At 56.5% G+C, this 10003-nt stretch overlaps 1 protein-coding gene across 1 annotated transcript in view; it reads left to right on the top strand.

Annotated features, from left to right (window-relative positions):
- DDA1 (DET1 and DDB1 associated 1) overlaps nt 1–10003 on the top strand; it is a 16348-nt gene that overhangs the window by 914 nt on the left and 5431 nt on the right. The window contains exons 2-4 of the mRNA XM_006147184.2: nt 4966–5102; nt 8946–9026; nt 9265–9316. Coding sequence (XP_006147246.1) covers nt 4966–5102; nt 8946–9026; nt 9265–9316 — 270 coding nt within the window. The remainder of the gene's footprint in view (nt 1–4965; nt 5103–8945; nt 9027–9264; nt 9317–10003) is intronic.

The following is a 10003-nucleotide window of genomic DNA, read 5'->3' as shown; positions in this document are numbered from 1 at the left end:
GGGGGCGCCGAAGAAGACGGAAGATGGTAAGGGCGGCCCCCGGGCCGGTACTCCCCTCTTACCCAACAAAATGGCGCCGCGGGCCCACCCACCTTTAGTATCCCCCCGAGGCCCGTCTCCGCCCTGCCGGGCCCCTTCGGGCCTGGCCCCGCCCCTTGCGTTGACCTGTGACCTCTGACCCCCCCAGACCCTGCCGCGAGCTTCCTCTTGATTCTATTCTGGCTCTTTTCTCTACCCCTGACCCTATTTAGGCTTCCAGGCCCTGACAACTCATTCATTTCCGGGTCGCGGATCCCTCCCCCTCCCCCCCGGAAATCGTCTAGGGTGGGGATGGGGTCCCTTGAGACCCCCCCCCTCCTCCCTCCCAGATCTGGCCTCTTTTCTCAGCGCACCGGGTCTGGGTCTTTCCAGTTCGGGAGGACTGGGGGGGGCCAACCTGGGCACTGGAGCGGGGGAGGGGGCTTGACACGGCGACACACGGGGCTTTGTCACCAAAGGAAGTGCGACATCGCCATCTGTCCGGTGTCCCAGGGCCCTGGCCCCACCCCTGTCATTCTGGGTCCCCACCTGCTTCTAAGAGTGACACTTTCCATCTCTGTGACCTGCAGGCCCTGGTCCCTGTAAGGTGAGGGTAGCCAGAACCCACACCTCATAGGGTTGTGACCCTGGAGGGCACTCGGGTCGCAAAGGGCTCAGGACAGTGAGTGATCCACAGATGAGTTGGGTGACTTGGGGTGGGGGACGACCTCCCCCAGCTGTCTCCTCGTTAGGAAGTGAGGAAGATCCCCAGGGGGTCGTGGGGAGGGGAGAGTCAACCTTCCAGGGCTGCACACCTGTCCTGCCATTTGGGTCTTATGGCTATTTGGGGTTCCGCCTCTCTGTAAAGTGAGAAGGGGACCCAGCCTGGGCTCCAGCCCCTCCCCAGTTCCTATTGTTTGGCATCCTCTCTGCTGCCAGGAGTGATGATGAGTTTGGAAGATGGAGTCAAGGCCTCGTGGCCCAGAGCCCCAGCCCCTCACCCACAGTCCTCGGGATTTGGTGGGAAATGGGTACAGGAAGGACAATGGGAAGTTGATTGCTAGTGTGAGGGTCCCCAACTCTGGGGGCTGTCCTTAAGTCTTTGCCACACCCTTTTTTTTTTTTAAGACAGATTTTTGGTATGGGGTGTGTGTGCTCGTAGGAGAAACAGAAAAAATGTGAGAAACCATGCCCCCAGGGTGGCCATGCCACAGTCCCTTATCCTCCATTCTCCTCTAGGGATCTTGGGCATGCACGCACATGTACCCCGATCTGGGACTCGAACCCTGGTCGGCTGTGTAGGAGGCCAGTGCCTTAAGTCCTATGCCACCTACTGGCCCTAGCCTTGCCCACGCACACACTCCAGCCATAAGAGGGCTCTATTGGTTGGGACTAGCTTCAGGGCACACCCCAAATCCATCCACATTGTCCCACCTGGTCCAAGGAGTGACACCTCCCAGCCTCCTCCCTGGTCTTCTTGCTTGAACTCACCAGTCTGGCCATCCATAACATTACCCTTGATCCAGAGGGGTTTGTTTTCTTTTTAATTTTTGCTATAAGGCGTGTAGGATCCCTAGAGAGAGAAAAAAAATGAGAAATCACCCCCAGGGGGGAAGGCCACTCTGCAATCTCTTCTCCTCCACTCTCCTCTCAGGATTTTGGGTACACATGCACATGCGCCCGGTGTGATTTTTCAAGCTGCTGGGTCTGGGACTCAAACCTTCAAGTCTGCCGTGTGGGAATCCAGTGCCTTAACCACCACGCCACCTGCTGGCCCCAGGGGAGCTTTTTAAAGAGGTAAATTGGGCCAACCGTGTGGTTGTGGGAACTGAGCCCGTGCAGCCAACCCCAATTTGAGTCTCCAACCCAGCACTTTGAAAAGCTCTCTGGTCGCGTACGTGGCCCAAATCCTGACTGGGGAGGGGGCCAGCAGGTGGCATAGTAGCTAAGGCACTGGATTCCCACATCCTCTATCCCCTCTGTGACCTCGTTCCACCCTCTTCCCTCCTCTGCAAACTTCAACCACACTGGCCTTGTTTTCACACTCTCACACGCCCAAGTTCCTGCCACCCCAGGCCCTTTGCACCTGCTGCTTCGGCCTGGAATACTCTTCCCCTCAGGAGCATCGCTTCCTGAGACAGGCTCTTCCTGTTGGCGGGAGGCCCCCACGTCTTTCCCCGCTTGATACGTCAACTTCCCATAACTAGCCTCAGTGGGTCTTCCTGCACCTATGGGGACCATGACACATTGATGTATTCAGAGGGGTCAGTAGTTTTTGCTGAAGCAGTGGATGGCTTCCGGGGCCAACTGTGGCTGGGATTTATCTGGCTCAAGTGAGGATTTCTGTCCCCCGTCCCATCCATTGATTGATTGCTATAAGGTGCATGCTCGCCAGAGAGTCAGGGGTGTGTGAGAAGTCACCCCCAGGGGGGTGGCTATGCCACAGTCCATCCTCTTCATTCTCCTCTTGGAATTTTGGGCACGTATGCACACATGCCTGGTGTTTTGTTTTTTTCTCTTTTTTTTTTTGGAGAGATTTTTGCTATAGGGTGCGTGCGTTTGCCAGACAGACAGAGAGAGACAGAGAGACAGAAAGCAAGAAATCATCCCCCAGGGGGGATGGCCACGCCGCAATCCCTTCTCCTCCATTCTCCTCTCGGGATCTTGGGCCACCCGGTGTGTTTTTTAACTTGCCAGGTCTAGGACGCAAACCATGCCTTTGGCCATGTGGGATCCAGTTCCTTAACCACCATGGCACTGGCTGACCTGTAGTTTTGGTTTTTTAGAGAGAGATTTTTGCCATAGGGTGTATGTGCTTGCCGGAGACAGAGAGAGAGACTGTGAGAAATCACCCCCCAGGGGGGATGGCCACGCAACAATCCCTTCTCCTCCATTTTCCTCTTGGGATCTTGGGCACAGATGCACACGCACCCGGCGTGAGTTTCAAGCTTCTAGGTCCGGGTCTTGAACTGCGGTCTGCACAACCACTAAGCCACTTACCGGCTCTTGACCCATGCCTTATTATTATTACTATTTTTTAAAAGAATACTTAATTTAATTTTATTTATTCATTCATTCTTTTTAAATTGACCAGAGAGAGACACAGAGGAGGCAAAGTGAGAAAGCAAGCCACCAGGTCCGGGACTTGAACTGTAGTTGGCGATGTGGGAGTGTCCAGTGCCTTAACCACCATACCACCTTCTGGCCTTGTTTTATTATTATAATAATTTTTAAAGAATTATCTTATGTAACTTTATTTATCTATTTTCATTTGACCAGAGAGTGAGAAAGCAAGCTGTCAGGTCTGGGACCTGAACCGCGGTGGGCCATGTGGAAGTTCAGCGCCTTAACCACCACGCCACCTGCTGGCCCCGTCTTTTAATTTTTAAATTGATATATTCCTTCCATGTGTGAGCAAGAGAGACAGCACCTCCAGGACGGTCTTTGACGCCAAGATCCACCCCAGTCTCTGCCAGCCCTGAGTACGCACGTGCCCCGTGTGTTCAGGGAGGTCCCCAGATACGAACCCAGAACCTCCCCGTGTGGGTCAGCCTCACAGAGCACTGAGTTTACCGCTGCGCTGCCGTCTCCCCGCCCCCAACTCCGTGTCCCCAGGCCTTGTTTCCCGCTTAGCCTGCAGGACGTAGGACCATCCCTACCACCTGTCCATTGATGTATTCAGAGTGAGCGCGTTTATGCTGATGGCTGCCCTGGAGGCCCCCCCCCCAAGCTTGCTCTCTATGTCGTCTGGCTGAGACACTGAACAGCCCTGGGAGGCGGCCTCGTTGAGTGGCCTGTTTTGTAAGGGAGGGGACCAGGCTAGGAGGTCACTCATCACAGGTCACAGTCAGGGAGGGACAGGATTGAGGGCAGGACGTCCAGGTCTCTAACCTTCTCACCACTTAGCTGCCCGGCCCTGTGTAAGGCCTGCAGGGCCTGGGGTTGAGTCAGCCCTGCCCTGCCCTGCCCTCTGCCCTTGGGGACACGCCAGACCAGCCAGTTACGGCTTGTCTTTTTCTTTTTTATTAGAGAGATTTGTGCTATAGGGCACATGTGCTCACCGGAGAGACAGAGAGACAGAAAGCGAGAAATCACCCCCCAGGGGGGATGGCCACGCCGCAATCCCTTCTCCTCCATTCTCCTCTCAGGATCGTGGGCACGCACGCACACGCGCCCGGCGTGGGTTTAAGCCACCAGATCCGGGACTCACACTGTGCTCAGCCATGTGGGAGTCCAGCGCCTTAACCACTATGCCACCCGCTGGCCCCAGTGGTGGCCATTTGAATGGGCAACCTCATCAGGGTGTGCGCCAGGCTCTGGGCGAGACTCCTAAGGAGTCAGGAGATGAAGGGGGAGGGGTGTGAACTGGGGGCAGGTTGGCAGGGTTTCCCACTCGGAGGCGGGAGGCCAGCAGGCGTATGGGGGAGTGTGAACAGAGCAGGCACGGGGACCCCCAGGACCCTGCAAGTCCCAGTACCTGTTATCGTTATATCCAGGGGGTGGGTCTTCCCTGGTCCCCCAGACTGGCCAGACCTCCAGCTCCCACATGCTGGGCCACCTATGGTGCCCCAAAGCAGCCTGGAGGTCCCCAAAGCCATTTCCTGTTCAGCCCGTGAACGTTCGATCCACACCCATGACCCCAAGCACCGGGTGCTCCCCAAGGCCGAATGTGGTCCGTGTGGCTTGGCCGTGTCCTGGCACCCGGCCTGGACACGGACGAGAGGCCTAAAGACGCTTTGCCAGTTGGCTGAAGCTGGCCCCGGTCTGGGTGGAGCTGGGGCAGGGGGCCTGGGGTGGGGAGGGGAGGAGGTGGGGCCAAGGGACTCGGAACTGGCCCTGGGACAATAGGTCACCGGGTAGGAGGGCCACCTCCTGGGAGGGCCTGGCCACAGTCCAGCTTCCCAGCCTGTCCCTGCTGGTCACCACTGAGGTCTCCCTGGGGCCCAGCCAAGGAGGAGAAGGGCCACACAGAGGTGGGGACCCTGCTGGCCCCGCTAGTCCCTGAGGGCTCTGGGGTCATCAACGCAGTGGCTCCTCCCAAGGCAACTCTGCTGGACCTCGGAGATGCAGACAGACCACCCAGGGTACCAGGGCCGCTCTCCTAGCCCTTCCAGGAATGTCACAGGGCCTCAGGGTGGGGACGCCCCTGCTGGGGCTGGGCGACCGGAGGTGAGTCACCTGCGGCACCTGCCCCTCTCCATGTCTCTGTGATAGGGAGACACTGTCTCCTGTCTGGTTGGGTCATGAGATTCTATTGTACGTAGTGGGGCCCTTGGGAAGCTCCCGGCCCAGGGTGGGCATGGGGAGAAGCCCATGCCTGAGGGACCCCAGCCTTCTGTTCCGCCGACCGTGTTCGGCGGCTAAACCTGTGGTCCCGGCAACTCGGGAGGCCAAGGCAGGGGGATCTTGGGTTCGAGGTTCGCCTGGGCAACCGAGCAAGTGACCCTGTCTGTTAAAAAAAGAGGACTCGGGGGGACCAGCAGTTGGCATAATAGCTACGTCACTGGACTCCCGTGTAGTCGACCGCCGTTCGAGTCCCGGACCTGGTGGCTTAAACTCACACCGGGCGTGTGTGCGTGCGTGCCCAAGATCCCGAGAGGAGAATGGAGAAGAGATTGCAGTGTGGCCATCCCCCCGGGTGTGATTTCTCTTTCTGTCTGTCCCTCTGTCTCTCCAGCAAGTGCGTGCATCCTATAGCAAAAATCTCTCTCTCAAAAAAAAAAAAAAAAAGAATTATTTTATTTATTGCTATTATTATTTTCTTTGATGTGATCAGAGAGGGAAAGGAAAATACCAAGGCACCAGGTCTGGGACTTGAACTGTGGTCAGCCACGTGGGAGTCCAGCACCTTAACCACCACGCCATCTGCTGGCCCCCAATGCAATCCCTTCAAAATAGATTTATTTCTGGACTCTTAACCTTTTCGTTTGTTTGTTTTTTAATAGTCGGAGCGTGTTTGAACATTCAACCCAGCAGAGAGGGAGGGAGAAAGACTCTCCCAGTGGGGAGAGATCACGCTGCAATCCCTTCTCCACTTCTCCATCCCATCAGCATCTTAGGGGTGCATGCACATGTGTCCTGTGTGTTTTTCAAGCCTCTGGGTCAGGGACTTGAACCACGTGGTTGGCCATGTGGGATCCAGTGTCTTTACCACCACACCCCCTGCTGGCCGCCCTGGGGCTTCTCAGGATTCCCCAGTCTTTGTTCATTCTAGGTCTGTGTTGATTGTGGAGGATGCAAAGAAGGCCACCAGGCAGTGTTCTAGAACTTTCCAGCACAACCGTGCGGTGGGTAAAAGAGCTCAGTACTTACTGTGCTCTGCCGTGTTTGTGCTGCAAGTGGCCTGGGGGCCCGCAGGTGGCATGGTGGTTAAAGCGCTGGACTCCCACATGGTTGACTGCAGTTCGAGTCCTGGATCCTGCACTTGAAACTCATGCCACGTGTACATGCGCGCCCAAGATCCCAGGAAGAGAATGGAAGAGAAGGGGTTGCGGCGTGACAATCCCCCCACCGGGTGGATGATTTCTCACTTTCCCTCTCACTGTCTCTGTCTCTACGGGCATATGCACCCTATGGCAAAACCTAAAAAAAAAAAAAACAATGAAGCAATCTGCCTCTTCTCTCTGAGCCTCCGGTTCCCCACCTCTTGCCCGATAATGGGGCTGTTGTGAGGCCCTCCCAGGAGTAGGTGTGCTACCCCAGTGCTGGTTCGTGTTTGCTCGTGACGGTGCAGATCACAGGCGGGCAGCTGGAGGGTGCATTCCCGAATACTTGGTCAGCAAAGGAAAGGCAAGGAGGAGACCCTGGGGACCAGTAGATGGCGTAGTGGTTACATCGCTGGACTCCCATGTAATCCACCATGGTTCGAGTCCCCGACCCAGCAGCTTCAAACTCACTCCAGGTGCCTTGTGCCTCCGTGCCCAAGTCCCCCGAGAAGAATGGAGACGGGACTACGGTGTGGCCATTCCCCTTGGGGAACGATTTGTCACTTTGTCTCTCTGGCGAACGCATGTGCTCCGTAATAAAAATCTCTCTGGGAAAAAAAAGAACAGAGACCCGGGGCTGGCCCCACAGCCCAGTGGCTAAGGGAGCCACATCCCACCTGGCCAACTGCAGTTCGAATCCCAGGCTTGGCAGCTTGAAAAATAATGCTGGGCACATTTGTCTGTAGGCCGAAGATCCTGAAAGAACAGAGAAGTGGGGGAGAAGGGACAGCGGTGTCACTACACCCTACTGGCAGGGGCTTTCTTTCTGTCTGTCTCCTTTTCTCTGGCCAGCACGCACTCCCTCTGGCAATTTTATTTATTTATTTTTTTTAGAGAGAGATTTTGCTATAGGGCGTGTGCGCTAGCTGGACAGACAGAGACAGAGAGACAGAAGTCAAGAAATCATCCCCCGGGGGAATGGCCACACCACAATCCCTTCTCCTCCATCCTCTTGGGATTTTTGGCTCGCACACGCATGCACCTGGCATGAATTTGAAGCCGCTGGGTCCGGGACTTGAACCGCAGTCGACCACATGGGAGTCCAGCAATGTCACCGTTATGCCATCAGCTGGTTGTGCCCCTGGCAATTAAAAAAAAAAAAAAAGGGGGGGGAGAAGGAAACCCAAAGTGGCCCAGAAGCCCGCCCCTTGGTGTCTTCTTTGGCTCGAGGTCACATACACCCATGGGAGAGAGAGAAAGTGAGAAGGCATCGCCCTCCCCCTGCATGGGGCGTGGTCACACCGCAGTCTCTCCTCCATCACCCCATGCTTTCAGGAGTCGGGGCATGCACACACGTGCGCCCAGCATGGTTCTCAACTCCCCAAGTCTGAGACTCGGGCTGTGCAGGTGGCCACGTGGGATCCAGCCGCCTTCACCACCTGTCTGCATTTTTTTTTTTCTTTTTAAACTTTATTTCCCACTTCCACGAGCAAGAGATGGAGAGAGAGCAACAGAGACAGCACCTCCGATGAGGTCTCTGTGCCACGATCTCCTCCCAGCATCAGCCAGCCCTGGATCCCGAGCCCACGTTTGCTAGCATGTTCAGGGAGGTCTCCGGACTCGAACCTGGAGCCTTCCCACATGGCTCAGTCTCATGGAGTAGAGTGTTGCGTTACCCCTGCACCACGATCCTGTTTTCTGGTTTCATTCATTCATTCATTTATTTTTGGAGAAGTTTTTACTATAGGGTGTGTGTGCTCGCCAGAAAGACAGAGAGAGACAGAGACAGAAAGTGAGAAATCACCCCCCAGGGGGGATGGCCACGCCGCAATCCCTTCTCCTCCATTCTCCTCTCGGGATCTTGGGCACGCACGCACACGCGCCCGATGTGAGTTTAAGCTGCTGGGTCCGGGACGCGAACCACAGTCACCTATGTAGGAGTCTAGCAACTTAGTTGTTATGGCCTCTGCTGGTCCCTCCTTTTTCTTGTATTGCTAAGTTTTGTTGTGTTTTTTTTTTTTTAGAGAGATTTTTGCTATAGGGCATGTGCACTCGCTGGAGAGACAGAGAGAGATTGAGAAATAGAAAACAAGAAATGGCCACACCGCAGTCCCTTCTCCTTGCTCCTTGAGAGTTTGGGCACACACGCCAGGCATGAGTTTCAAGCCACGGGGCCCGGGACTTGAACTGTGGGCGACCACACGGCAGTCCAGTGCCTTAACCACGATGCTACCTGCTGACCCTGCCATGTTTTAGTTTTATCTCTTCCATGGGAGAGACAGACAGTGACAGAAAGACACACACACCCCCAACCATGTCTTAATGCCGGGATCTCCCCCCAGTGTCAGCCAGCCCAGATCTTAGACACTCCCCGCGCACACACGGAGGCCACAGGGTGCAAGCCTGGGACCTTCCTCTGTGGCCTCAACCTCGTGGGCCGTTGGGTCACCACGTGCCTGGCCGTGGCCTGGTTCCTCACCGACCTTCCTCCGTGTCTTCCAGGCAGATTTTTTGAAAGGCTTGCCGGTCTACAACAAAAGTAATTTTAGTCGATTTCATGCCGACTCCGTGTGCAAAGCTTCGGTGAGTGCCCGTTCCTGGGGCTGGGAGCGATCGGGGAGCAGCTGCCAGGGGGGCCTGGGGGAGGCATGCACCCCCCATTAGGGCCTTGGTGGCAACTGAGGCCCGTCTCGAAGCCCAGCCCCATGCCATGTCCTGGGTGTGTTGTGATGTGCGTTGAAGGGTGGGTGCTGAGTCGGGGGGCGAGGGGTCTCTGGGGCTGCCCACTCTCCTAATCCACCTCCTCCCTCCGCTCCCGCAGAACCGACGTCCCTCCGTCTACCTGCCCACGCGGGAGTACCCGTCCGAACAGAGTAAGTGGCCTCTGTCAGTCTGCCGTCCTGGCAGCTGAGGGGCGGCATGGCGTGGGAGCCACCTCCAGTCCCAGCCAGGTCGGAGAGCTGGAGAGATGGAGAGCTGGCTTGGGTGCAGTCGGGCTCCTTCGTGCGGGGCTGGGGAGGTAAGGCCTCGGAGGGTGGTGGTCCGTGGGACCTGGGCCGGACCTGTGCACGTGGCTGCTCGTCCGTTCCCAGCCCCTGGGGACAGCAGAGAGACTGGCTTTCTCTGGGCCCCCCTTGGTCTCTTGCGCTCACTTGAGCTGGCCCTGCCTGCTGCTGCCGGCCCCTCAGGTCAGGCCAGGTGGGCAGGGTAGTAGCAGCGGGAACCAGGGTGGGGACTCAGCTCAGCTTGGGGCTGACAGTGAGGGTAGGGGGCCCAGGTAGAGGGCCCACAGAGCAAGGGAACCCCGAGGTGTCTTACGTTACAGGGTTTTATTTTAACTGTTGAAAAGAATCCATCCCCGGGCTGGCCAGTGGCATGGTGGTTAGGGTGCTGGACACTCCCACATGGCTGACCACGGTTTGAGTCCCAGACCTGGAGGCTTGCTTTCTCACTTTTCCTCTCTGTCTCTCTGTGTGCTACAATTAAAAATAGGGACCAGTAGTTAGTATAATGGCTATGTCACTGAACTCCCATGTAGTTGACCGCGGTTCGAGTCCCGG

This window comes from Tupaia chinensis, unplaced genomic scaffold (assembly GCF_000334495.1).
Source record: "Tupaia chinensis unplaced genomic scaffold, TupChi_1.0 Scaffold000201_1, whole genome shotgun sequence".
Taxonomy (NCBI): domain Eukaryota; kingdom Metazoa; phylum Chordata; class Mammalia; order Scandentia; family Tupaiidae; genus Tupaia; species Tupaia belangeri.
Note: the sequence above shows the minus strand (reverse complement) of the source record. Positions and strands in the feature narration are given on the sequence as shown.